The 27,433-nt window shown below is 40.3% G+C and overlaps 1 protein-coding gene across 2 annotated transcripts in view; it reads left to right on the forward strand.

Moving 5' to 3' along the window:
- pcxb (pyruvate carboxylase b) overlaps window positions 1–27,433 on the forward strand; it is a 223,082-nt gene that overhangs the window by 170,632 nt on the left and 25,017 nt on the right. For both annotated transcript variants that reach the window (XM_028428835.1, XM_028428837.1), the window contains 7 exons: window positions 7,650–7,794; window positions 8,456–8,545; window positions 13,725–13,946; window positions 18,773–18,929; window positions 21,250–21,490; window positions 22,903–23,070; window positions 23,673–23,754. In XM_028428835.1, the coding sequence (XP_028284636.1) occupies window positions 7,650–7,794; window positions 8,456–8,545; window positions 13,725–13,946; window positions 18,773–18,929; window positions 21,250–21,490; window positions 22,903–23,070; window positions 23,673–23,754 (1,105 nt within the window). The remainder of the gene's footprint in view (window positions 1–7,649; window positions 7,795–8,455; window positions 8,546–13,724; window positions 13,947–18,772; window positions 18,930–21,249; window positions 21,491–22,902; window positions 23,071–23,672; window positions 23,755–27,433) is intronic.

A 27,433-nucleotide genomic window follows, 5' to 3' on the forward strand; every position in this document is an offset into this window, starting at 1 on the left:
CATCTGACGGTGGTTTAAAACTGTCTGTCTCATATGCATATAGCAGACATTTGTGTTTGTAGTAAAATATGTGATTATAGGCCATGATCTTTCTAATAGTAGGGGCCTGTGTGATAGGGGTTGTAATGAGTTTTATTGAGCTGAATCCCAGAGTGAAACTATGAATTCCTAATGTTTTCTACAGGCGGTAAAAGGTTAAAGATCCCCTGCTGCTTCTCGCTATATCAAAACTCTCACAAGGGGGCCTTGGCTCAGTGGTTTGGTTTTTTTGGGAAGGTTAGTTGTTTATTTTAAGAAATATTAACATCTGAGAGTGTGGCTGCACCATAAACATCTGCTGCATGTATAGCTGATAATGTTTCTCTGATTACATCCTTTCAGAAACATTTACTCTGGTTGAATTTATTCCCTTTTTTGTAATGGGATGGCAGGATGATCATTCACAAGTTCAAGAGTAATTAGCACAAAAGACCACACACCTGCTAACAGAGACCATACGCTCTGGGTTTAGAGTACATCACAAGTCGTTTAACGCGTCACAGACTTACTGCTTAAGGATCCCCAAAATACCTCTAAGTATCAGTCTGTTTTAATAAGCTTGGCATCTCAGGGCCTCTGAAAGAGTCTAAGAAGGGATTCTTTTTAGCCAGTTCAGCACCTCCATTTATTGATACCAGATGAGTCAGACTGCTAGAGGAAGACGCGGCTGAAATTAGTTATGATTCCTGGTGAATATAACTTCCCCGGTGGTCATGAGTCTGACTGTGTCAAGAAACACTGCACAGATCTAAGGAGGTCTAAAGTCACAACTAGTTTTAAAAATGGGTTCAGTAATTTTTGACAAGCACTTGCAAATTTCACATGAGTGGATCAACACACACTTATTCTGTGAATGATGTGCTAGAGGGAGAACTTCACAGGATCTGTTGGTAAATCAGATGTAAACACAAAAAGACTGTAAACACAAAAAGACTGTGGTGTGGTATGGAGTTACAAAGGGATGTTTATTATTGCACCAGCAAACACTTCTTTCCTGTTATCTACTATAATGATGTAATATTTCTACTTTTAATACCTGAACAGACCGTTTCATTTTGACATCAACAATTCATGGGTTACACCTGAATCTGTAACATTTTCAGATGGTCCAAACCTCAGCGCTGAATAAAGTCCACAGTGATTTTTCACTGTGAATTGTTGGAAAATTGGTCCAAAACTTGAAGAATTACCTGCATTCATCATCTCATCTTTTCTTTTAGCTGGCAATTTCCTGCATGTCCCAGAATTACTTTAAACTGTCCCCAGAGATCATCGTGAACTACAGCAACCCCTGAAAATCAGTTGGGACTGACATGTAGTGCCATTTTTAAATTCATAGTTCAGAGCACTTTAGAAAAACTGTCAGTCTCTTCAACTCTAAACACAAAATAAATTGTAGCTGCAAAGCTTTTTATTTGCTTTTTAGCCTGCTGCTAGTGGAGAAACTGACAGATCAGCTTGTGCTTCTGTAAATGCGCTCTCTGTATGATGTACAGCATTGGAGCATATTTGTAAGTGTGGATCTGTTGCTCTTTTGGGGACTCCAATACTGATGTATGCTGCTCAAGCTTTTTTAGATGTTTCTTTCCTACTGAACCCTGTAGTCATGCTGGAGATACTTGGTATACAAGTACAAAGACTCTTTCATCAGTGTCTTTTGTCTAGGATGTCTGGCAATTTCAGCACCATGGAGAGTTCATCCTCATGGAGAGGCAACTACAACATGCTGCTGAAGGACTGAGCCAGTAGTAGTTAAGAACAGGCCCCCATAGTGTGCTTTAGAAACCAGTAAGGGATCATACCTAGAGTTACACTGTGCAGATGAGTTTAGAGACATGTGCTCTAAACCCATCATCCCAGAAAGAGTTTTGTTTTGTTAAGTTTTTTTTTAGCTTATTTACAATGGAAATATGTCTGCCCACAGCTCCCCTTTATTAACTGCAAGGTGAAAATTGCTCTGCTGTAGAGTTGTGATAGGAGTTATTATTGGAAAGATTACAATCAGATTTTCTTCATCTATTTCACAGAGGGGAAAAAGCTTGATGGCAAATGTCAAACACTGATTCCAGATTTAATTTGAAGATGCAGAAATTGGACATGCAGAAATGTATTATCTTTGTAATGGGGCTGCTTGTAATGCGGAGATGAGGAGTATGTGTTGCTTTTCTTTTAGCGGTTTCTGTGCCTCAAAGACAGCTGGAGCTTGGTGAGGATAGTTGTGTGAGATGTGGTGAATAGTCATTAGTAAATTTCAGAGGAGGTGAGAAAAACGAAAGACAAACAAGGAGCGGCCTTTTAGTTAGAGGCAGAAATGTGATCATAGTTGTTTGAGTGTGATGCGCATACACACACACACACACATTGACTGGCCTGCTGACCTGCTAACAAACCAATCAGTGGAGTCATTATCAGCCAAGTGAGACATAAGCAGCATGAATTTATGTTTTTGTGCATATTTTGGTCCTTTCATCCACACATGTCTCTACACGTTTGTCTGTGTGTGCTGCGCCTTAGGTTCCTGTAAGTCTTCCATTGTAAATATTTGCTTGAAATTGTGTGCGTTTCCTTGTCATTGCTGTTTAAAGCCACAATTTTCACTGTGTGTGTATTCAATTTGGAAATGTCTTCTTGAGTTAATTTGTAGCAGATACGTGTGTGTGCGCATGTGAGGTCCCTGTACTTGTCTATGTGAGTGCGAACATTCTCTCCTCAGGCGCGGAGTGTGCGTGTGTTGATCTTGTTTATGTGTCCAGGCCAGTGGTTAAGGCATGACAGATGGGGATAGGAGAGACAGAGGAGGAGAGGAGAGAAAAGATGAATGACCTGACAGCTCCCCTATTCAACTTCTAATCACTGAGGGAGGCTGTGTGTGACATAGGGATGTGTTTGGAGATCTGGCCTCTGTGTGTTGTGCTATTTTTTGTAATGTTCAAAGATCATACCTCCAAATCTGTACCTGCACTGTTTCATATATTACATTTCATGGTACTTGCACAAGCTAAATACAGACTGCCGGTATAACTGATGTCTGCAGTGGCCACTTTTTGTTTTGGATGAAGTATTTGTAATGTAACTGTGACTTTGGACACAATATACATACTTGGTGTGCAAATGCCTTTCATTAGGCTGCTACACTGTTTCATGAGTTAACTGTGCTATATCCACTTTGCACACTCTAAAGCTTATTCTAGTCAATTAGATCTGTCTAAATAAATATCTTTGGTAGATGGGTCTTCTCTGTGTAGTCTCAACCCCCTTAGAGAAAGTGAAAAATCTCCATTCAGCATGGAGGACTGCACAGCTTCAGAAACTTCTCTTGAAACTTGTCTGTGGGATGTTGTTCGGAATTGTTCATCCCTGGCTTTAGAGTTAACCTTTAACTTTACATTTGCAGAGAGCTTTGTACCCATTGATCCTTGACAGCATACAGGGCAGAGTTTGACCTAAGCTTCGACCCTGACCTCAAATGTATGTTAGCTCCCTTTGCTGGTGTGATGGCCTCCTTTTTGTCCTCCTCTCTCTTAGGTTGATATCCTTCCTGTAGCCCAGTGTGTGTAGTTGGAGTAGTAGTAGAGGGGGTTGTACAACAGAAAGTGCCGTCCAGCCAGAGCAGTGTCAGTAACGGAGCTCACTTGACTTCAGGCTTGAATGCGAGATTTAACTTGTGTTTACATTAACTCTCTCTAAGGATAAAGTGTGTTAGTGTAATTTCTAAAATATAATCTAATGCCTTGATTAGGAAAAACATGACAGGTGTAAATTTCTCTCTGATCTGTAAAAAAACACCTAATCATTTTCCTGCAGGTGTAAACACCTATGTCAGGCACTGCTATTTTAAAACTGCAAAATATTAGAAGCATATAAATAAGGAGCAGTCTGGACACCAGTTTTTTTTTTTTAAACTATCATCACTCCCACCTACTCGTCTGCTACAGTATGCGTGGTGAAAATCAACACCCAGAGCAAACAAGAGCAAGTCATACATTATATATATTCATTACAGTGCTAATTTATAAATCAGAAATAATGTAACATAAATTGCTTGACCCAGACCTGCAACAAGTCTTTAATAAAGTGCATGTGTTTGAACTGTTTGCAGTCGGGCCAGCAGCCTGGTGTATCAGTACTTAAGCTCACAGTGTTGCGTTGGCAAACGCCAGTAAAGCTGATTGCAACAAGAGTGATAACGACCGGCTGTGAGCAGAGCTGACTATAAAGCAGACTTTTCTAGTGATAAAGTGCCGTGATAATAAAATCCTTTTTGGGGTAGTGGTATCGAAAAGGTACAGTTGATTTCTGGGTGGGTTCCACATTGAGAGAGTGTGGGTGGATGTAAACTTATGAGCCAGTACGAGCATTAATTCACATCTAGATGTGTTCAGTTTCCTACTAGAATCTAAAACAGCCCTCAAATTGTGGATATTTGGAAATGGGAGCCACAGTCATCAGTGTGTGTGTTTTGCATTCTGTGCGAGTAGCTCTGAAAGCTGTAGCCGAGTGGTTGTTTCAGGCTATTCAAATGAAAGAACACTCCCTGTTGTTTGTGTGACATTACTGAGACCAGGATGAAGTCTGATAGAAAAATAAGAAAAGATACCTAGGTGGCAGAAGGAAGGTAGAGCCAAAGTGTGTGGGTGTCTTTTCTGAGTGTGTGTTACAAATCATTAGGGGAAACATGGAGAAAGAGTGAGGGGACTGTGTGTGTGCGATTGCCACAGGCATACAGAGCAGCCTGATAATGAAAACATTGATCTGGTACAACAGGGAGGAAAAAGGACAAACTTCCATGTATTTATCTGCTCTCTCCATTATTTCTGTCTCTTCCATTAATAATGACTGTGCTATTTGTCTCTCACTCCATGTCTCTTGCCCTGCTGCATGTCTGTTTTATTTATACCTTTTGATTGCTTTCCACCCCTATGCTCCCTGATTAAGTTTGTTTACACATATAAATTATAAATGAAGATGACATCAAAAAGAGAGAAATTAATGAAAAATTCCACACTTGTGCAGGTGAAATGTTATAATGCCCCAAGGCCCAGTAAAACAAAAATAATAAAAAAAATCAATAGAAGTAAAAAGTACACATTTTTTTAACAAAATATTTGCTTTGAAATTACACTTGGAATGTTTTATTTGTTAACACTCAATCTTTTCTTACAAAGCATAATTGTATACAGGTTAAGAGAGTTGTCTCACTGCTCATGCCTGTAAGGAAAATATGAGCTAGGACCTAGTTAACTTAGCATATACACTGGCCTACCATGTCCAATGATAACAAGATTTGCCACACATGATTTAATATGTTAATTACTAAGCTTAGAAGTGCTGCTAGGTACGATTTGTCATCTTTAAAAATTGGACCTGGTTAGGATGCCTTCAGGGCCCTTCTCATTTAGAGGTTTACAAAGCACAGCCAACTGGGTAGATGCCTTAGGTCAACCCAAGACTTGCTGGAAAGATTATTTCCTAGTTTGCCTAAGAGCTGCTGGGAGATCCCCTGGGAGGAGCAGGAGATATATAGACAGAGTCCCTGGATGTCAGGGCTCGCTGTATTGCAAAGGTAACCTTAGTTGGAATATGTGGACGGATGGATAGATTGGACTAAACTAGCTGCTAACTAATTGGCAACTGTAGTAGTTTCACATTACCATATAGATATGAGAGTGGAAGAAGCACATTTTCCAAAAAATTGAACTGTTCTTTTAACCGCTTAATAAAATGAAACAGATCGGTTCTTTAGCTAATATGTTTGTGGTGCTTTTTACCAAATGACCCAGACCCAACCAGCTGGCTTTTTCAATTGGCTGTTTAATGCAGCTTTGATTCTGATCCAGTACAATGAATTACATAACAATATCCAGATTTCAGAAAAAGTGTGTGAGGCCGCAGCATATACTGTAATACTGCGGTTGTTGGCAGGTGGTGTAAATGGAATGGAAGAAGATGTCCACAGGTTTTTGAAGTCTCATTGCAGTTACAGCATTGGGCAGAAATCCTTTTTTGTTTTAGTCCACAGCTTGTAGCCCAAGGCTTGGCGGTGCAGCACAGCCATGTGAATCCCTCAGCTCTCCTCTCTTTTTCCTCTCCAGCTCTGCTCACTGCAGCAGAGGGCTGAGAATACAGGAGGAGTCCATGTGTGTTTGTGTCTATATACACCTCAGAAAATGAAAACCTCTGTTCCTTTGCTGGGAATGTGGTCAGACATTGTATTCTTATATTAACAAGTTTTTCCTTATATAGATATACATGCGTACTTAGAAAGTGACCTTTTCTGCTGCTGTCTTTCAAATCTGGCTGTACACATCTTATTTTGGCTCTATTGGCATGCGCTCTATTTTGACCAGGCACATTGCTCTCTCCTCTCTCTCTCTCTCTCTCTCTCTCTCTCTCGCTCAGTGTCTATAATGTGGTATGTGTCTGTGTGGTTTGTTTATTGCCCAACTCCCTTCTCCCAATTATGGGATTTCCTGAGTGATTTTGCTGCAGCAATTATTTCAAGTCAGCCTGGGTTTGACTGTCAGCTAAACACCCAAATTACAGCTGTAAATCCTCTCCATCTGTGGGCTGTGTTTTATATGTGCATACACTTAAAGGCAATTTGTATCCTAACACACATGTGTGTGATTGTGTGACAGAAAGATCCATCTACAGTCTATCTATAGCGGTAGCAAGGTAGGTGTGTGTGTGTGTGTGTGTGTGTTACATTTCTGGGCTTTGTACCTAATACCAGGAGGATCCTCTGGGACTCTCTCCTTGACTCTGAGCTGTATGTGTGTAGATCGTGCTTTCTTTTTAAATGTCACTTAAGACTCAAACATAATCAGGTCATATGCACAAGACATTTGAAAACTGCAAACAAAAAAGAAATCATCTTTCACTCAGTCTACATACCTTCACTTCCTTAGGGAAAAAAAACAGTGATAAACATGTTTAAAGTCGCTTCAAGAATACATTAACATATCCTTTTCTCTCAGTCCTTTTTCTTCTTTTATGTGCATTTCTTTCTACTAATCTCGCTCCCCTCCTTTCTCTGTCACTCTTCATCCTCTTTAACCCCCCCCCCCCATTTACTCTCCCCGCCTCTTGCAACAATTCAAAGCAGTCCTCTCATATTGTTAAGACAGGCTTACAAGGGTACAAAAAAGAAATCAGCAAATCAAGTAATGAAATTAACTCCACCAATTACATATCTTTTCTCTCTCTCATTCACTCTCCCTCTCTTTGTTCATTTAGAGAGCTTAATTGGCGTGTGAATAGTTTTGAGGCAAACAAACAACAAAGCAGAAATGGAATGTAATTACTTTCAACAGTTGACTTTCTCCCACTTGCCAGCACATGTGTTATGTCTGTTTATGCTGTGATTGTGCAGCATTTGAGGTACGTTGCTAATTGAATATGGTTTGTGTGAAGCTACTTGTTTACCAGCATGTACATACATGCAGTGTGCTTTGTGTGACCAAATGTCTAACACTGAGGTCTTAAGCAGGATGGTTTCATTAGTAGAACTGCGGTCTATCTCTTCGAGCGATTAAATTGAAAATGGGACTGTTTTCAGTTTGTGTTAAATTCACTGATTAACTCTCTCCTCTCTCTGTTTCTGTCTCCAGACCAACATTCCTTTTCTCCAGAATGTTTTCTCCAACCACCAGTTCCTGCACTCCACTGTGGATACCCAGTTTATTGACGAGAACCAGGAACTCTTCAACCTCAAACCCACTCAGAACCGAGCCCAGAAGCTGCTGCACTACCTGGGTCAGTGTTGAATACTCAAAGACCTGCATCAGAAAATGACACTAGGCCGCTCAGGAAGTAAAGAAATCTGAGATGTGCTAACTGCCTTAATATTAAGGTGGTTAAATATTTTAAATGAATCTCAAATAGTGTGTGTTAAATCAACAACACTAGAAATTACTCATTACTTTGGATGATTTGATATTTTCCTGATTAATTAACCAGCACCATGCAAACAGGGCATTATTATATTTCTCCTTTACACATTACTTTCACACCAAAGCTGTACAAAATAGACCTATAATAGCATGTAAATTAAACATGTGAGACACTTTTTTTTTCTGAGAGAAGGACTTTATTGTGATGATGGCAAATGCTCTGCCTACAGATAAATGTGAATGATATGATTAGAGTACAATGTAACAATGGCAGACTCTGCCTTCTAGCAAGCCTTAGGTGTAAACAGGAAAAGCTTAATACTATTCAGCATGGGAAAAAGAGAAAAAGGTACCTGGATGTCTGATAGTACTGAATACCTCTAACTCACAAATGTAAGATTGTGCAAAGAGGAACTATAATTCATAACACCCTCAAGGTTGCTACTTCATAATGCTCAGTTTATGATATGTCAGACCTGTTACAAGACTTCAGCTGACTTGTGTTCCTTGTGTTTACTTTGCAGGTCATGTGATGGTGAATGGACCAACCACACCCATCCCAGTCAAGGCTAAGCCCTCCTCCACAGACCCCGTTGTTCCACCTGTCACAATGGGTATGCCAGTCAGCTTGATCACATATTATTAAGCTATCTCAGGGCATGTCCACATATCATTGTTATTATTATTGTACACTGATGAGTCACAAAATATCAGGGGGAGGAGCTCTCACGTGCATCCATTTTACTGACCTTAAATTGTTTATGCATACATTAGCAATACTTGAGAATTGGTTTCTCCTCCTCAGTTACTTCTTTCATTCAATGATTAATATAACGTTGCAAGCAACTGTGTCTGTAAGGCGAGGTGTCTATAGCACCCACATTTGCTAATTTATATATACTATATTTAAACTGTGAATAGGATTACAGATAGGGTGTTGATCCACACGACAGTGTCATCTGTTATAATGTATTGTCTATGCTGAATTTATTACATTTGTACTAATTTAGCAAGGCACTGCCACAGCACGGGTTAGGGGTTTCATTTCCCCTAGGGGCACCAATGCTAAAAATGTAAACACTTGTGGAGCTATAGGGCACTTTGTATAAAAGCACCCACCGGATGACAAATGAGCTGTCGAACAGTCTGATTGCTGTAGGCGGAAAAGACCTTCCTAAATGACTCAGTTTAGCACTCGGGGAGGAAAAGGGTTTTAGCCCAGAGTGCTCTGCTGAGCTGTGAGTACAGCAGTGAGAGGGTGCAGCTCATTGTTTGCGATGGCAGAACTTCTCCACTTCTCATCCTGCTCTGCTCCAACACCCCTGTAGTCTCGCAGGAAAGGCCAGCGGCCAAGCTCCGCTCTTTGATGAGCTACTTATGGTCTCTGGAGTGGAGCTTTAGTTTTTTTCTACCAACAGTAACCATGGTACCATAGTAAATTTGTATGGTTATGACCATTGATCAAATACTTTATCTGAAATTGTGATTAGATCTGCTCAGCTTTAAATATTTTTACCGTGGTATGTGTTGATGCCACAACTATTCCCTGGTCATTTTGCAGCAATGCACTTTTTGTCCTTGCTCTCTGGTTTATTTTCTGTGTGTGGGGTACAAACGGGCATGAATTTATGCAGCTGCTCTTTTTGACAGCAACAAAATAGTCAGCTGTATCAATCTGACATGTTTATCAGCACCCTGTTCTGCCTCAGCACGGCATACCCCGGCATGCCCAGTAAACATGAATTTATAACAAAATAATGTGAATAATATGAATCATAATAAGGCATAACTAACCAAATCTGACATCTAAAAAGCGTGAACAGTGGAACGGAAAGGAGCCGAATAGAACAGAATAATGTGCGGTGTTTATGTACGTCTGCATGTGAGCGAGTGTGTTTCCTCGTGCTTACCCACCACTTGTCTTACTTGTGCAAATCTTGTGTTGTAAGCTGTCATTGTCCATCTCTCTTGTCACACACGTGTGTGCACAAAAAAAATCTCAGCAACTGGCACAAACACAGACTGTACTCTATAGATGGACCCCCTCTGTGTACACACCCCCACTTACCTACCTACAGTAAGCAGCTGATGAGGTAGTTGTATGCAGCACAGGCATGCACACAGGCATACCTAAAGCCTAGTAATGAGATTTGTAATGTGCTTATATCCTTTATTTCATTCAACGGAGGGATTGAGAGAGAGAGGGATTAGGCCTGTATTATCACACTCTGTTGAGGGAGGGATGGAGCGAGGGATGGGGGCAGGGAAGGAGAGAGGGGTTATGAAAGAAAAACAGAGAGAGCTTGGACAGTGTATAATCCCTATAGATAAGAGGAAAGGTGGCAGGTGGGGAAATATGGATCGAAAAATGGATGACAGAGTTGGGAGGCAGATGAATCTTTCAGCAGCATGGAGTTCAGAATGACTTCTCAAAATATCACATCTTAACATAAGCAGGATGAATTTGAAGGTTTTCACACCACACTGAGATGAAGTTATTCCTGAAAGACAGGGCAAGGGTGTCCTGACAGACACTGTTAAGTACTCAGGGGCCATTATTTTCTAATTAGGATTTGTAGTGTGAAACGTTCCCTGTGAAGGCTGATTGCTGATGGTTCATCGATGCTGTAGAAGTACACCTTGTTCCAATTATTGTCTGGATTTATTTAATGGAGGACATCTAGAGGTTAATCACCAGATGCCACTGAGCTCGCTCTAGGAAGAATGACTAATAAAAATGACGGACAGTTTTCCCACCTCCCTGCCCCGTATTTCCATTGTAATGATTAAAATTGAGGAATAATACAAACACACATGGACTTAATGCCTTAACATTCGCCTTTTTGTCTTTATAGGCTGTTTGTAGTTCCAGATCCTTTCATTAGCCATCTTCAAACAGAACAAAGTGTTTTTGCTGCTTTGTATTTTTCTTTAGATACGCACCTCACTTTCAGGCAGCTTTAAAAGGAGTCATAAAGAGTCTTAAATTTGGCTTTCTGAAGATATTTTTTAGAGGTGTGTGTGTGTGTGCAGCACACTCTTTGTTCTTTTGCTTACACTCATCACATGCAGCTGTGTGGAGGGAAAATAATGCAGTTTTTTTGCCTGTTGAAGGTTTGTCAGCAGGATGTAAATTATTATTATTGTTATTTTTGTGAAGGAGTAGGGGGTAAATGATTGGCTACTCTATTCACACTTTAATAAATCAATTAGCAGTAACACCTGGACCTGCCAGTTAACAATACAACTAACAGCTGCTAATGTTTTTACACTGGAATGAATAAAGAAATATCTCTGAGCGCTGCATTGTAACACACTCTGTTCAAGCATATTAACTCCTGTTGGGAAGCTGCTGTAGAGAAGCTGGAGTGTATGAAGAGAGGAGACAGGTGAAAAATGTCAAGGGAAGAGGTATGAAAAGACGTCAACTGGGGAGACAGAGGAGTGTGACGGTAAAGAAGCTGAATAGTAGGAGTGAGGTGTTTTCGATGCAAATGCTTATTTGTACGTAAGTGGGTCAGTTGTCAAGCACGGCAACCACTTGAGACTTGTATCTCTTTACTAGTTTTTTGTTTTTGCCCGCTGCAATGCAATGCAAATCTGCTTGTTTTTCTAGGAAAGTGTGACATGCGTAGGCTATTCTATGCATAGGCAGAGTGGTCCCAGTACACACGCCCTCATTTCATCTGCATTGTGTCGAGGCACATGTGTCAAAGTGGTAAAAACACAAGAAGCAGATTTATAAGACTGCAGCAGAGTAAGGAAGTCTTTGAGAATGAATCATTTTTTTATGTGTGTGTTTCCTTCGCCCTTAGAGCTCGATAAGTTCAAATGTCTGCATCCATTTGCTTCAGCAGCATGACTTCACAGAAAGAGATCATCGAGGTTGCCTGAGCTCATTTTGTATGTCTGTTGGTATGTGTGAACGAATGCTTTCTCTGTGTCTGTAGTTCATTTTGTCCATGCAGACCATAGAGACAATTATAACTAGATCATTTGTTTTCAGGGATGAGGCACAACGATAAAAGGTCAAGAGAAAATATTCAACTGCACACAGAGAGAGGACATCTAAGCAGGCAGCTAGTACCTCATTAACTAGTCTAATTGATTGATGATTGTACACACCACAGCAAAAATAGATCCCAATTCCGCTTCCAATATTTTACTGCCTCAGGTTGTGCATATGTTTAATTGCAATGCAGAGAGGACAGAGAGAAAGATTAGAACAAAGGTTTGTTATAGCTGTGTCCATTTGTTGTTCCGGGGACCACACAGTTGGTTTACACTGCAAATGCCACTATTTGTCTTGTGGATTCCACAGCAATTTTTTACTTGTCCTCGTGGATGCTTTTAGCAGTTATTATGTTGGAGTACTGCGTGACATCTCGGTCAGGTTGGTCGGCCTCGGTCACATGCTGTTTGGTACTTAGTCTGGGCTCTCCAGAAACACTCATATAGATCTAACAGTCCTCATTCCCTGGGGGCAGAACGGTGCAAGTTTACAGAAACGCTTTTAATGGATGCCATGTGCTTTACCTGGTTTATCTGTCAGCTTATGTAACTATTTGTTTTACCTATTCTGACTGGTTCTGTTAATGGTGAATGTTGGTCCTCTACTTTGGTCCATGCTGAAGTATCCCAGCATGGATAGATTGCCATGAAATTTGTTCACTTTTGTTCTACAGAAGAAGTCTACTGACTTTACAACTTGTGATGTATTTCACAATATAATATGTACTTCAATATATAGAGCGTAACAAAAGTAGTATAGACACAACCTCCTCGTTAACCATTTCCACGGGTTTAAAAATGAGTTTCTGTTCTCTCTATCCAAGCTGGCTACCATTGAAACATTTCACTCAGGTTTAACAGGTTGATTACCTCACCCAGGGACTCAGAGTCTGCTGCATGTTATCATACTTGACAGCTTGAACACATTTCAAAATAGCAAGTATGAACACAGAATGCCATTTGAGACGCAGTGTAAGATGCTGCACATCAGTATTTTGTTTAAAGTAGAACTGTGTCTAAGTACCATGTCTGTGTCTACAGGCACTAACCTTACTTATTTAGTATTCCTCAGGATCGTGACTTTATTCCTGCTGGATGTGCAGTCATGGGTGAGATTTTATATAGAAAAGTGAAATATTAGTCATAAATAAATTAAAAAAGGTTAGAAATGCAGCATTTCAAGCTAATCCATCTGGTGCTGCCTCCACACTGAAAATGTATGCCACATTCAAATTTGCAAAATGACACCTCTCTGATTGCTGCTGTTGTGCAGATTTTGGGGGCCTAAAACAAGGTCACGGACCAGATAACTCAGGATTTACAAACAGTACCCTGGCACCAGTCTACCTTCAGCTGGCACCCTCACAGTCACTTGGATTTCTTGTTTCACTAAATTGCTTACTTTATATAGAAAATCATGGCCATATGAGTCACTGTCAGCGGGAGCAATCCATTTTCACAAATCAGTGGGTGGTGTGTCTAATAAGCCGGCTGCTGAGCTTATATGCCTGTATTCTTTTATAGCTGATCTCTTGAGCTGAGGGCGATAGGAGCAGCAGTGAGAGGAGATAGCATCTACCCTATTAGCAGAAGTTATGACAAGCGCCAGACTTGTTAACAACATGGCTAAAGAGAGTAGAGTGCGTCAGCACCGCAGTTTACTTTGGATTTTTGATGTAGTTATTGTCTGTCTATACACTTAGGCAGTAACTAAAGTCAAGGCTTATGAACATCTTATTTTATATTATGGTTTCTCATTTTTCTTGACTTTTTCTGCCTTAGGTGACCCACCAATCGGTTTCCGTGATGTGTTGTTGCGCGACGGTCCTGAGGGATTTGCCAAAGCTGTTCGCGCCCACCAAGGCCTGTTACTGATGGATACCACATTCAGAGATGCTCACCAGTCACTCCTGGCTACCAGGGTTCGAACCCATGACCTAAAGAAGATCTCACCATTTGTCAGCCACAACTTCAGCAACCTTTTCAGCCTGGAGAACTGGGGAGGTGAGTTGATTCTTGTTTCCTTACAGACAAGGTAATGGTATCTTCTTAACCAACTCTTCTGTTTTTTCGGCAAACCTGTTTAAATGATGTAACCTAACCTTAAGTAAAATAGTGCGAAGAACCAACCTAACTAACCCACACTCCTACAAGTACGCATCCAAAGAATATCATGAGTTCTGATTGCTATCATGTTAATGAAAGCCTTTTGTATGTGCGCATCCATTTTAATGTGCCTGAGCTTCCTGCTCTCTCCCCTTTGATACTGCAGATCAGTTCCATGTTTCATAGATTACAGTGATTGCACTCCATTGTTTTTGTAGTTCGAAATATAAAAAATAATGTCTTCCTTCCGTTTCTTCTTGCATGTCAGTCTTCAGTAAGTTCGCTCAATAGTCAATGATTGAACCTTTTTTCTGCTCTTCAATCAACAGAGAAAAATCACACCTTATTGAAACTCTTTGAACATGAGCAGTTCAATTGTGTCGCTGGAAGATATGCAATTACTCTGAAATTGGATAGAATGAAAAACACGTCCATCATGTTTGAACACCTGACAACCAGGACAATTATAAACACTGCTTGATAATGGTTCTATGTAATGTGTAAATGTTATGAGGTGTTTTCAAAGAGTAAATTCATTTTTCAGTGGTTTGAAGCTTTGAACACTAAGGGTACGCACATTTGTGGAAGAGATAATGCCCAGCGAACCTCTTGAGGTTGAAACATTTAATTTAATGCTCAATTAGAGTAAACTACTCAGAGTGATTGTCCTTATATTCTTTGTGCTTTGAGCAGATCACAAGAACAAACAACAAAAGCTTGTTCTGTTTCGGGTTCTGTTTCAGTGACTGACTCATCCTTAGATACTGGTGGAACAAAGTGAAGTGGGGGGGTCTCCAGTGAAACCTCTCCTCTCCTGTAAACCCTTCCTGAGATTAAATTCCTCCTGGTATCATGCTGCACCAGTTAGAAGGAAAGCAATATATTTCATTACTGTGGGAGAGCACTCTGAGCAGGCCTCACATTAAGTAACTGTCTACTTATTTCATGTTTGAACAGATAAAAAGGTTATAGCAAAACTAAATTACTGAGAAGATATTTCGATAAAAAGAGCTTAAACGCTTCCAGACTTCCATCATCCAGAATATTGTGATGTTATTATGAGACTGACCCTAAAAAGATGATATGAATTCAGTTTAGCTGTGTTTGAGCAGTCACATTAAAGCAAGTCTTAAGCAGAAAACTCAGTCTTTCACTCCAAAGAAAATTGTCAAATACATTCTGGGAAAGGCTCTCTCCGTATATGACTTGGCGAACCAGCGCTGAAGGAGGAAAGTGTTTGACTGTGGCACATAAATGCCTTTTGAAGATTTCAATTTCTCATATATGACAACTTCAAAAAGTTTCGAACCAGATTAAAGTGGTGTGTACCGTTATTTACATGTAACCTCAGCCTTAGCTTAAGACTCTACAACTAAACTGTAGTGTCAGTAAGTTTATACACATTACAGTGAGGCAGTTGTTCAGGCTTTTAGAAACAATGGGAACATCAACGCCATGGTTACACATACGTGTACAGCATGTTTAAGTCAGACAGACAGCAGCTTCTGTTATATAAATATTTCTAAATGACAGACAGTTCCACTAAGGCTGTTAATTTAGCCTTTCTCTTTATTAAAAGCATAAATACAGTCAATTAATCTGGTGTCTGAACTTAATCCAGTTCAAAAAAGCAACAAGAATAGCGAGTGTGTCTCACTGCTCAACCCTTTCATAAAGTGCTAATGTCTGAATCGCTGTGGGAGTCAGGTTTTGAAATCTCACATCGACGAACGCTCTTGAAGTTTGAAGTGTTTCATCCTTATAAAGAAGTTAAAGTGACCATGTCTTCGTCGCCCTCTCATTTATGTAACAGCAGAAATAATACGTCGTTGAAATCAGGTATAAAACACGAGCTGGAGCAATTTAAACATCTCCTGACAGAATGATTTTGTAATGGGCTGAGGAGCGCACGATTTATTTGTCTTTCACAGTTAAGAAAAGTTGGATGTCTGAGTCTCAGACGAGAACGCTCTGGAGGCAGCAGTGATTCCTGATCAGTCAAGAAACTGTTTTCTCATAACTGTTGAAACACTTAAAGGCAGAGTAAAGCCTAGAAAGAGATTCCCCTGCAACTTTGCTGTTTTTCAGTGTAATAATGCTTGTTCAAGTCTTCCTGTGCATGGTAATAATTTAAATTTCTAATTAGGCAAGTTGAGTAGGAAAAACAAAGTATTTAGACAACTGAGTGAGAGAGTCTGCCACCAAGCCTTTTGACACATTGTGTTGTAGCATTAATTTTAATGAGATGTTTTTTGTTTATTTTACACACTTACAATTATCAGTATGCTCACTTAGCAGCTAGACGAAGGCCCAGAACCTCACACAGGGATACGTTTGCATTAAAATTTTGGCTGAGGTGAAAACTTTTAACACTTTTTAGGTTGTAATTTTTTTTTATTTTTGAGATGAAAGACAGTCAAAAAGACTTAAATAACTCCTTGTAATCCTCGACTTGATCCTTGCAATGAAATTCTGCCGCCACATCTCAAACAGACAAGAAGTACAATCACAGAATAGGAGGCTGCGGCAGTGTCTGTCTCCTTTCCAATTCATGTCTGCATTGCATATGATTCATGTCAGATGATATGACATTTAGAAGGTACATATTCAGAAATGGATTAATTGTGTTCTGGCAAACTGTGGTATATAATGTGTACCTTGTAATTCTCTTTGAGAAGACAGGAGTTTAAAAGTTTTTTCCAGACACAGCTGTTTTCACACACTCTGCTTTCATTAATAGAAGACTGTAACCTCTTACAGTATATCCATTGCTTTCAGGATAATATACTGTATCTGTTTCCCATTCTCACTGTTAAATTTCGTTCATTCACCCTGTTTTTAAAGTCCCAGAGGTCCATGAGCCATGCTCTCGCCTCATATTGATTTAGGTTGTGAAACACAAATTAGAGTACTACACTGTAAAAAGTTCAGCCCTTGCACATTATGTCCCACAGTGACGCTGTCTAACAGTGCCTTTAAATCTCTTGATGACCACAGGAGAGATAACTGTGCCTCTCTTGATAGGAGGTCCCTATACATTGCACTTTTATTACAGAGGAATCTGTGATGGAGTGTATCACACTCAAAACTTAAAACCAAACTAAATCACTAGAGGGAGGTGAACCATGTATGTATTGAACACTGTTATCCAGATACATTGTCCCTATGCAAGAATTGCTTTTAACACAGCGGTCTTAGATGGGGAATATTGCTTTCACATGTTTCAGCTGCTTAGAGGCAGAATGAATCATTGAAGAGATTAGGCCTGTGAAGGCCCTTTGAGGATTAAGTCCCTTCCTGATATAGCGTCCCTCCATACACCATGAAAGATACAGGAAAATGAACTAGGTCACATAATGTGTCTATATGGATCGTCATATCTGTTTCACGCTTGGCTAATTTATCAGATAGGGATGCGGTTGATTCCTAATTACTGTACGTAATCATGTCGGTATGAGCGTCTGAACGCGCTGCAGTAGACCCACAAACACACAGTCTGGCAGCATAAAAGGTAGATGCAGACCCAAACCAGAGCAACAAAGTGGAGTCTCAGATGACATAAAAATTGATCAGGCAGGAAAAACTGTCTCATGCAGTGGTGCCATGATCGCACACTTCAGCAAAAATGCAGATTAATGCTGTGTGTGTTTGTGTAACTTCAGTGATGGATAATGATTGTTGTGCATTACGGGCCCAACTTAATTCACATGAAATAGAAGTTTAACCGTGCAACTGTGGATTAACAAGTAACAGTGAGGTATAGGTGTATCTTACCATGCATGCTTATAAAACATTAAACATATGTATTTCCACAATGCCTATTCTAGTATAGTGTTTGCCCCAGTTTATGGCTGTCGTGGGCATTCCCTACAAGGCTTCTTTCCATCCGTCTGATTTACTTTCCACGTTCCACTTTTCAAAGAAGGCAGGCTACTGCAAGGCCTGCTCCTGATGTCCCACATGACCCACCAGCTGTCAGTCTTCATTCATGTTATCAAATTATTAGATTCTGCAGTCCCGGATGAATTTCTCACCCAGCTTCATGTTTTTTATACCTCACATGCAATGAAACATTAATACTAATATGTTAAACATCAGATAGCATTGCTGGTAGTCATTTCCGCTCCCAAGCAGTTTGAGAAATGCCGACATAGACTGAAACCCAAATCAGAAGGGGGAAAAATCTTTTTAAATTGATGAGCAGCAGGGTTTTTGCAGGGCAACCCTTCTGCTCATAGGGTAAGAACAAGCAGTTGTGCTTAGTATTCTCCCCATGTCCAAATGTATGAGTGCTCAGAAAATGAAATTTAATGATGACAGTGTTGGATCAGCAGAATACCACTGGAGGCTTCAATATTTCTGGCTGATATGATAAACGGGTATGAGAATCGCTAATCTACTCCCCCAGAAAGGGAAATGAGAGATTGCTATCTTTTTTTTTGCCACTTCCACTGGATCCTTTCTGAGATTTTAAAAGTGACTTGAAAAAGAATTGATGAAAGCGTTAGAATGAACAATGAATGTGCAACTATCATCAGATATTTTTGTTTCATCGTCCATTATTGTCTTATTTTTTTATTATAGCTGTGTGTTTGTTGGAAAGGGATAAGTTTAAAAGATTATTTTTTTTATGTTCACGACAAGATCAAAGTTTGGGATAACGGATGAGATTAGCAGATGAAATAACCTGCGACCTGTGTGTGTGTGTGTGTGTGTGTGTGTAGGTGCTACCTTCGATGTGGCCATGCGCTTCCTGTCAGAGTGTCCATGGAAGAGACTTCAGGAGCTGAGAGCTTTGATCCCAAATGTCCCTTTCCAGATGCTGCTGAGAGGGGCCAACGCCGTGGGCTACACCAACTACCCTGACAACGCTGTCTTCAAGTGAGTTACACAAAGACACATGTGTTTTCATCTTAGTTTGCTCCTTCATGATTGAATGTGTATACATCTAGAATACACACACATACAGCAGGGCTGTTAATATACCCCACTGTACTGCTTAATGTATGCATTAGACCCCACATAACACAGGAGGAGCCTCATGGGTTTTCCATTGATTCTGTTGTTGAAAATTTGAATAAGACTCTCGTTCTACATTATGGTCTTTCACTCTCATATTATGCCCTCCTAGGTTGTTTCCATGGCAACAACATATATGACCATCAAATTCATACATTAATTTTTTTCTATCTGTATAAATTGTACTAACTGTCTAACTGTATGAAAATTACATGACTAAAAAATTAAATGTTATTTCTGTCTGTGAATTATCACACAAACAATCAAGATCAACCTCAAACACCAGTATAAAGTGTACACTTTTATACAGACCAGATGGAATTGTAATGAAGCTATAGCAAGGCTCCTTGCCAGCCACTCTACTTTGGATGTTTGTTTGTTTTGTTTTTTAATTTAATTTTAATTTTACTTTCAGTCTCTGTCTATTCAGTTTTAAATTCATCTTGGTCGACCAGATTGCATGTGAACTGTGTTAAATGCATGTGTTTAAAATAAAAAAACACTAAGTCCTATTTTAGCCTACGCACTGTGCACACATGTAGTGTGTGACACATTCCAACACACGTACTCTGTTGTGTGAACGTTTAATGCATCCCAGATATAACAGGCGAATAAATCATTAACGTAGTGGTTGTTTTGTGCCAGAGCCAGACATGGTTATGGAATAGATGAGCATTAATATGCTAGAATAGCCCATACATATGAGTCTTTTTTTTTCACAACGGAGGACACGCGTGTCTTTGTTTTAAAAAGATCGAAAGAAAACAGTCTGCTATAATGAAATATTTTTCCTACAGACTGTTTTTAATTATACAACATTCATATTTAACCCCTTGTTTAACTTAATGTTTATGTTTTCAGGTACCTTTTCCTGGTAAATGTACTATATTGTAGCTACACACAAATGCACACGTTTAGTCAAGTCAATTTGGCTGATGTGTTCCTGTGGCTCCCAGCTTGCTCGGTGACTTACACCATTGATACAGAAGTATGCTAGTGAAGCACTTCAGGCCATAAATACTCTGCAGTGCCTACACACATGCATACACACACCTGTTTTCCAAGTGGATTCACAAGTTGCCTTGCTGATGTGGATGAGTCATATATACAAATGCACACTTACCTCAGTATCACACACCGACAAGGACACACAGTGTGATTCCCCTTCAACTCCAATAAATTAGTAGGAGCTAGTTTATGACTAATGCAGCTGTCCCCTTCTCCCTCTTTGCCACACACACAGACCTCCCTTATCCTCCCTGTTTTTGCACCCCCTATCATGTAGTCATTGTTTCTCTCTACTTACACCTCCATTCATCTCTCAGCATTACACACCGACGTCCCTCTTTTTAACTCCCTCTTTGTGCCCCTGCTGCTCTTCGTCTCCCTCTTCACTCTCAGTGTCCCATAGGGGGAGTGCCATTGAAAATTTGCACATCATTGTGATTAATGGCTTTGATATGTTTGCCCGGCTCCCCCTCTATCCTCCCTGCTCTCTGTCACCCAGTCGCCCGCAACAATTTTAGCATGGCAGCTTGGAGCCAAGTGACCTGAGCGTCTTCATTAAGTAAATCAAATCAAAGTGTAATTCCATTTTATTTAATTGATTTAAAGTGCATTTTACATAGTCACAGTACAGTACACTGTGCAGAGGGAGGGATGTAACATGCAGACGTTGAACTGGCACATATTAGCTGACACATCATGTGTGTTTATTTGCCAAAACAAAAGCTGCTACTGTGTGTAAATTGAGTTCACAGTAACATGGCTACAATAAGTATTCAGCCTAGTTATGAAAAACCTGATTAAGATAACGGGGCCAAGGCAATAATAAGAGGGATTTACCACTAGCAGCTTAGATAATGAGGCGCGTATACACTTCTCTCCTGTTATTGTGGGCTTCTGCAGGCTGTGTAAGCCCACTTTTCATGAAAATAGTGGGAATACAGAAATTACTCAGGTACAGCAATATTTATGAGCAGTGATATGGAGATGGATATAAACAGCTTATCCCAACCCAGATTTACACCATTATCTGGAGTGCACTGTGCATGAACACAAACTCATTATATGGTATGCGTATGTGATAATCTGGCAGTTTACAGTAGGTCTGACAGCATGATTGGGGGAAAAAAAAATTGTCTGACAGAAACATAACCCCCCCCCCCCCCCCTTCCTTCAGGTTCTGCGAAGTGGCTAAGGAGAATGGCATGGACATCTTCCGTGTCTTTGATTCCCTGAACTACCTGCCCAACATGCTGCTGGGTATGGAGGCTGCTGGATCAGCAGGTGGCGTAGTTGAGGCCGCCATCTCGTACACAGGAGACGTCTCCGACCCAATGAGGCAGAAGTACTCCCTGGACTACTATGTGAAACTGGCAGATGAGCTTGTCAAAGGTGGAACACACATCCTAAGCATCAAGGTGAGGAGATAAAACTGGGATCTAAGTGTCGCTCTAAAAGTTGTTCTTGTGCAATAACTAACTTTTCCCCCCACAGATGCTTGTTTATTTCTCCCTAACTTTAACATGAAACCATCTCAGACATATAGTCAGAGGCAGTACTAACAGCTAAACACTGTTGGACTTTGGTCTAAGAAGAATTTAAATGCAAATTAGCATGCTAAATGCAAATGTAACACAGCGAAACCCTTTGGCTTGATGACATTACCACAATTTAATTATGAAGGCTGTGAGTTTCTCTGCTTTAAATGTGATTGCCTAAAACAACCACTGCTATTTGTTGTTATGTTTACTGCTACTATTACAAATGTGAAAATGGTTTTAAGGCATGGGTTTTCTGATTTTCACCAAAGTATCACACTGAACAACGTTTGTATTACAGAGCTGAAGATATTAAGGTACACCGTTTCAAATATTTTGTATACTTGAAGCTCTTATCTAAATGAAAAGACTGATAAAACACACAATGAATTCATTCGTTTATTCAGACATGACAGAATAGTTTCAGACGTGACACGATAAACTCTTACAATCACACACAGCAGTGGCAAGCTCATAAAGCTTGGCACGGCTAATGAGGTTAACTTTTAAAAGAGGAAATGGGCATGTATAATAAGTTCATGGAGTGCAATGATCATCAGAGGGAGCACAACAAAACACTGAGGCTAATTCTACGATTCGTGTTAACATCCCTTATGATTTCTCCTTTTTAATAACCCACAGTCTTAATTTTTTTTTGTGCTCAATAATCATCTTTAATTTAATAACTTTCATGTATGACAAGTACTTTTCAAAAAATGTGGATTTAACAATTATTGTTGCAAAAACAGTAATGTATATATATTATTTTAATGGATTCATTTTGTGTGTTTTTAATGTAATATTTAAGTAAAAATACATTAATTACCCACACAGAGTATATTGAAAAATAGCATTGATTATATTATTACACCTGTCATGGGGTGGATATATTAGCCATTGATGTTTGTTTGTGTTTGAAGCAGAAAGAAAATGAGTAAACCAGGTATACACTGTTTCCTGGCAGGTGTATTTTGTGATAATAATGGCTTCTTTCAGCCGGAAAATGTGCACTGCTAATCTGAAGCAGCTCCAGAATGGTTTGGAAGGAAGGGTTCAAGGGGATGACTTGGCCTTCAAGTTGTGTCTGACAGAGCATCTGTCAGACATCATAAGCGCCACCTCATACCATGCAGCATTTAAATGCTCTGCTGCAGACCTTCACACCTTCAAGTGTCAGATTAAGCAGTTTTAATGTAAAGACTGTCTGGTGTATTTGTACCTTTCGTGTGTTTTTTCCTTTGTCCCTCATGTCTTTGTTTTTTTGTTTGTTTGGTTGTTTGTTTTGTCACCAGGACATGGCTGGACTGCTGAAACCAGAAGCCAGCAAGCTTCTGATTGGTGCTCTGAGGGACCGTTTCCCAGACGTGCCCATCCATGTGCACACACATGACACAGCTGGAGCCGGCGTAGCTGCCATGCTGGCCTGTGCTGAAGCTGGAGCTGATGTCGTTGACGTGGCAGTAAGTGTCCATCCTTCACCACACTAACACTTTCCTTGACTTTAATTTATGTCAGGGCCATTATGGTAAGCCTGCCATGTGACCTGTGCCCCACACTACTCTGACGAAATTATGATTTGGAGGCTTAGGTCCACCCACCACTCATCCCAACAACATAAACAAACATTCATTTTCTACCAGTTGCAGCAGCATGCATTATAAAATGTCAGTGAGACTAACATGGAACAATTGCTGAAGCCAGGAACATTTCCCTCAGTGTGCTCACTGACGCATGCTGCCAGCATGGGCAGTTTCATTAAAACTATTGGCTGCTATTTGCATTTTTGGGTTGTTGTGCTGCTCAGTTCCTTAAAACACTTTATGAAACACACAGTGGATGAGCCACAGCCTCTGAAATATTTCCTTTGGTTTGTTTAGTTAAATAAAACACATTGAAGTTGCTCAACACAGATAAGTTAAAGGTGCTGTTTTATGTTTTGTCCCTATAAAAAGTTATTATATAAACACATAGTGGAGAAATAACCTCGTCTGTGCTCCTTTGATTTCATGTCAGTCCTGTAAGATGTTGCTACAATGATTATTCACATTGATCTTGTCTCTAGGTTGACTCTATGGCTGGAATGACCTCTCAGCCCAGCATGGGAGCCATGGTTGCCTGCACCAAGGGAACCAAGCTTGACACTGGTTAGTAATACACTCATGAGCCTGGTAGCACTCACAAATGGGAGGTTGGTGTAAAAACCCAACTATAAAGAATACTGTATATCCGAAGCGAACACCAGTGATGCTCAGAAATAATTTTCGTTCTTTCTGCGAGTGCTGCTTTACATGAGGGGAAAAAATCAATCAACAAATCAATAAGTGACAGAGCGCATCAGTAATTATGGTCCTAAGTCAGAAAGGCGTACATCTTCTGCTCAATGATAAAGTACACAGCCAATTATCAAGGGAAACCAAAAGAAAGAAAGGAGTGTAGTTAATGAAAACTGGTGCACTGATAAACAAACATTTCCTGTCCATTAAATGAATGTTCAGATAGTTGTGATCAGCAGATGATTATGAAGTATAAGCAGACATATTCAGACATTAAAAGCCTCTGCATATAAAACAAGAGCAACCTACTGCACAGCCACTTCTCTACTTCAACCAATAAGCAGACTTGTGGGCCAAAGGGTCTTAACGGCAACCTTGACATGACTGTTGGTTACCCATTTGTTTTCTTAAACGACATCCTGCCAGCTCATATCAGAAATCTTTCAGGCACAGGCCCCTCTGGACCACCACTGCTTTATCCCATCTCCTCGAGAGGTCATACGCTAAGTGGAGGGATGGATTCATAATGTGTTCTTTCCCACATTTAGGTTTGTTGTCAGCCATTGTGTTGTGTAATGTTCATGGGTCTGGAGCCTCCCCTTCACTTACCGTAACTGATCTACCTCTGTGACCTCTACCTCCTACAGGGAAGGTTGCAGACAGGCTAATACTAAAACAGCCAGTTATAACATTGTTTGAATATTGAAGGAACATGAAACAAGCTTCAGGAATTAAAGTTGATGGGAAGTTTGCTGTTTAGTTATGTAGAATTATGCTACTGGGAAAACTGACTCAGCCCTGCTAACTAGATCTGATAGCTCATTTCCATTACTCAGGACCATGAGACGCCCTGCTAATTTTGTTTACACTGCATTCACACTGCACAGCTAATGTACTCTGTGCTGCTGTAGTGCAGGTTTTAACATTATTGGCTGTTTGGTACTGTATGCTAGCTAAATGCAGAATGTGTTTTTAATGGACAATCTTTCCATGCAGGCGAGTGACATTATTTCCTAAATCCGCACATTTTATGGCCTTTACAGAAATCATGACTAATGCAGATCGATGAGGCCTTGACTCAGGCACTTCGGATGTCACATCTTCAGCAAAAATAGCCAATGCTCCTTGCATTACTGAGCTAAATGACTTGTGTTTTACTGTACCTAATTTCCATCTCCAAATAGACAGCGTGATGTGCCCATGCTGCAGATAGCTGTGAGCATCACGTCTGTATAATACAGTGTTTACCAACCGTATACTGAGAAATTTGTCTTAGAAGAGAAAGCAATTTCTGTAACATTCCATAAAACAACACAGCAACACAGCCATTAAGACATGCTGTGTTTTGAGTGTGATGTGTGACTTTGAGAGGAAACCCCCTTTGCTTCACTGCTGTTTTCTCCATTTCCTCATAAACCACAGCTGAATGCAACAGGTTCACATCCACTCTCCAGGGCTAACACATGTTGTTCTGGGCTATGTAGGAAACATGATAGATTATAGCATAAGAAACTCTCCCATCATTTAGACACAGTCCAGTTTAGTGACAGAATATCAATTTGTGAGCATACAGTGCTCTGAAAAACGGCGAGAGTGAGAAAGACAAGGTCGTTACTCAAGAGCGAGGTTCTCCAGTCAGTCAGTTTATTCATGGAATTTCAATTTGCCGCACTTGGGACTGAGATTGGGATGCAGGGTGTCTCTCTCTTTCTCTCCCTCTTTCTCTCACTCTCTCACACACACACACACGTATGTATGTGTGTGCATGCTTGTACTCTATCCTGATCTGAACTTGGTATATGCATTATGCATACACATGCAAAGAAACCCCTCACATCCAAATTCTTTTATAGCTGTCACCTTCTGCTCATCTCTGCTTTTTATCCCTGCCTCACTTAATGCATCTCCCCCTCTCCATCTCCGTTTGCCTATCTCACTGCTTTTGTAATCAAGCGGAGCACTGCCTGGGATACTTCCACACCTTCCTGACCTTCGTCTGTTTACTGCTTCCCTCCCCTCTTTCTCCCATCTCTGTTTCAAAGCAGCAATCAGTGCTGTGCAGCGTGTTCTGCCTTCTCTATCTCCCCCACGTTCTCTCTGCTCTCATGCCTTTTCCTATCACCCCCGCTTCATTCACATTGTCTCTCCGTCGTCCTCCTCCTCTTCCCTCCCTCTCACTCAGCGACAAAGCAATTAACAGCACTTTCCATGCCTAGTTCACTCCCTCAAACTCCCCCTCTCTTTGCTTCCTCTTTTCCACTCCCTCAGCACCTCTCACAGTATCTCTTTGTCCTGAAGAAAAGGCAAGAGCAGCGCTTCTCTGGTAGATTCATTTGTCTTTAAGCTGTCACTTCATGTACTCAGTTCTTCGTATGTCCACACACATCTGTGCCACACATATTCATATTCATTTCTACTGCTGCATGATATGACACATATTAAAGTAATATAAGTGCTTATCTGACACTGAAAGTATTGCCCTTTCCCATGTACCATGAATTCATTCAATATGACATTTTACATCTGTGTCTGTGACTGGTGTAGAAATATGTGAGTCTGTGCTGCTCCTGAGTTTAACATTGACAGCAGGTGATCTAGATGTGTGTGTGCCACAGTCAGATATTTGTGGATAGTATCCAGCAGTGCAATTAGCAAACATGAGAATCCACAACATTTGACGTTTTCTTTTAGATATTTTCTTGAACTTTTCACCCTCGATGGTCTGGTTATCTCAGTACCCCAAACAGTGTGTGCATCCATCGTTACATTTGACTTTAATTTTGGTTGACAAACAGGCTCTTATTATCATTCCTCACCAAAGCGTTTTTGGATAATTGTAGAATATTAATCATTTTTAATAATTGAAGGCCCTCCAGCTCCAGCAGGTGCAGTGTGTGACTAATTAGAAAAAGAAAGATTAGAAACTAGGTTTGTGAGAAGCCGTTTTTCTTGCTCAGCTGTTGGAGCAGCTGCCTTCTCACCACGCAGTCCAGGGTTAATACCTCACTCCATAATGCTTTTTTGGTTGTTCAAGTGATAAAAATGCAGCCACTGCCCTTCAATACATCATGTCCTCACAGCTGCAGCTGTTTGAAGGGGAACTTGAAGCAACGTTAGTAATGCAGTCCTGTAAATAACAGCCCAGATAAACTGACAGAACTCATCACCACGCACAGGACATGAACCTCAGATCTGCTTGTACATTTTCCTCTAACTTAATACCTCCATTTCCATTGAAAATTAAAGTGGAAATAGAGAATTTGAGATGATTTTTTTTTTGCCCTGGGGTTAATTTTCCAACACAACTGTAACCCCTTTCCTCTCAGCTACCACTGTAATTTAGGCTCACAGTACATTTCTGAATACAGCCAGATCTGACATTTATTCATGAGCGTTGGCTCCTGTTCCTTTTATCACTTTAAATGTCCACATCTATCACAGATATTACCCTGTAATTTTCCAGCATTTAAAAAGCAATTTAGAACAATATTTTAAATTACCACATAGAACATTTCCCCCCATTTTTGTTTTTGTCCTCCACACGGGCTGT

Source organism: Parambassis ranga, chromosome 18, assembly GCF_900634625.1.
Source record: "Parambassis ranga chromosome 18, fParRan2.1, whole genome shotgun sequence".
In the NCBI taxonomy this organism is placed as follows: Eukaryota; Metazoa; Chordata; class Actinopteri; family Ambassidae; genus Parambassis; species Parambassis ranga.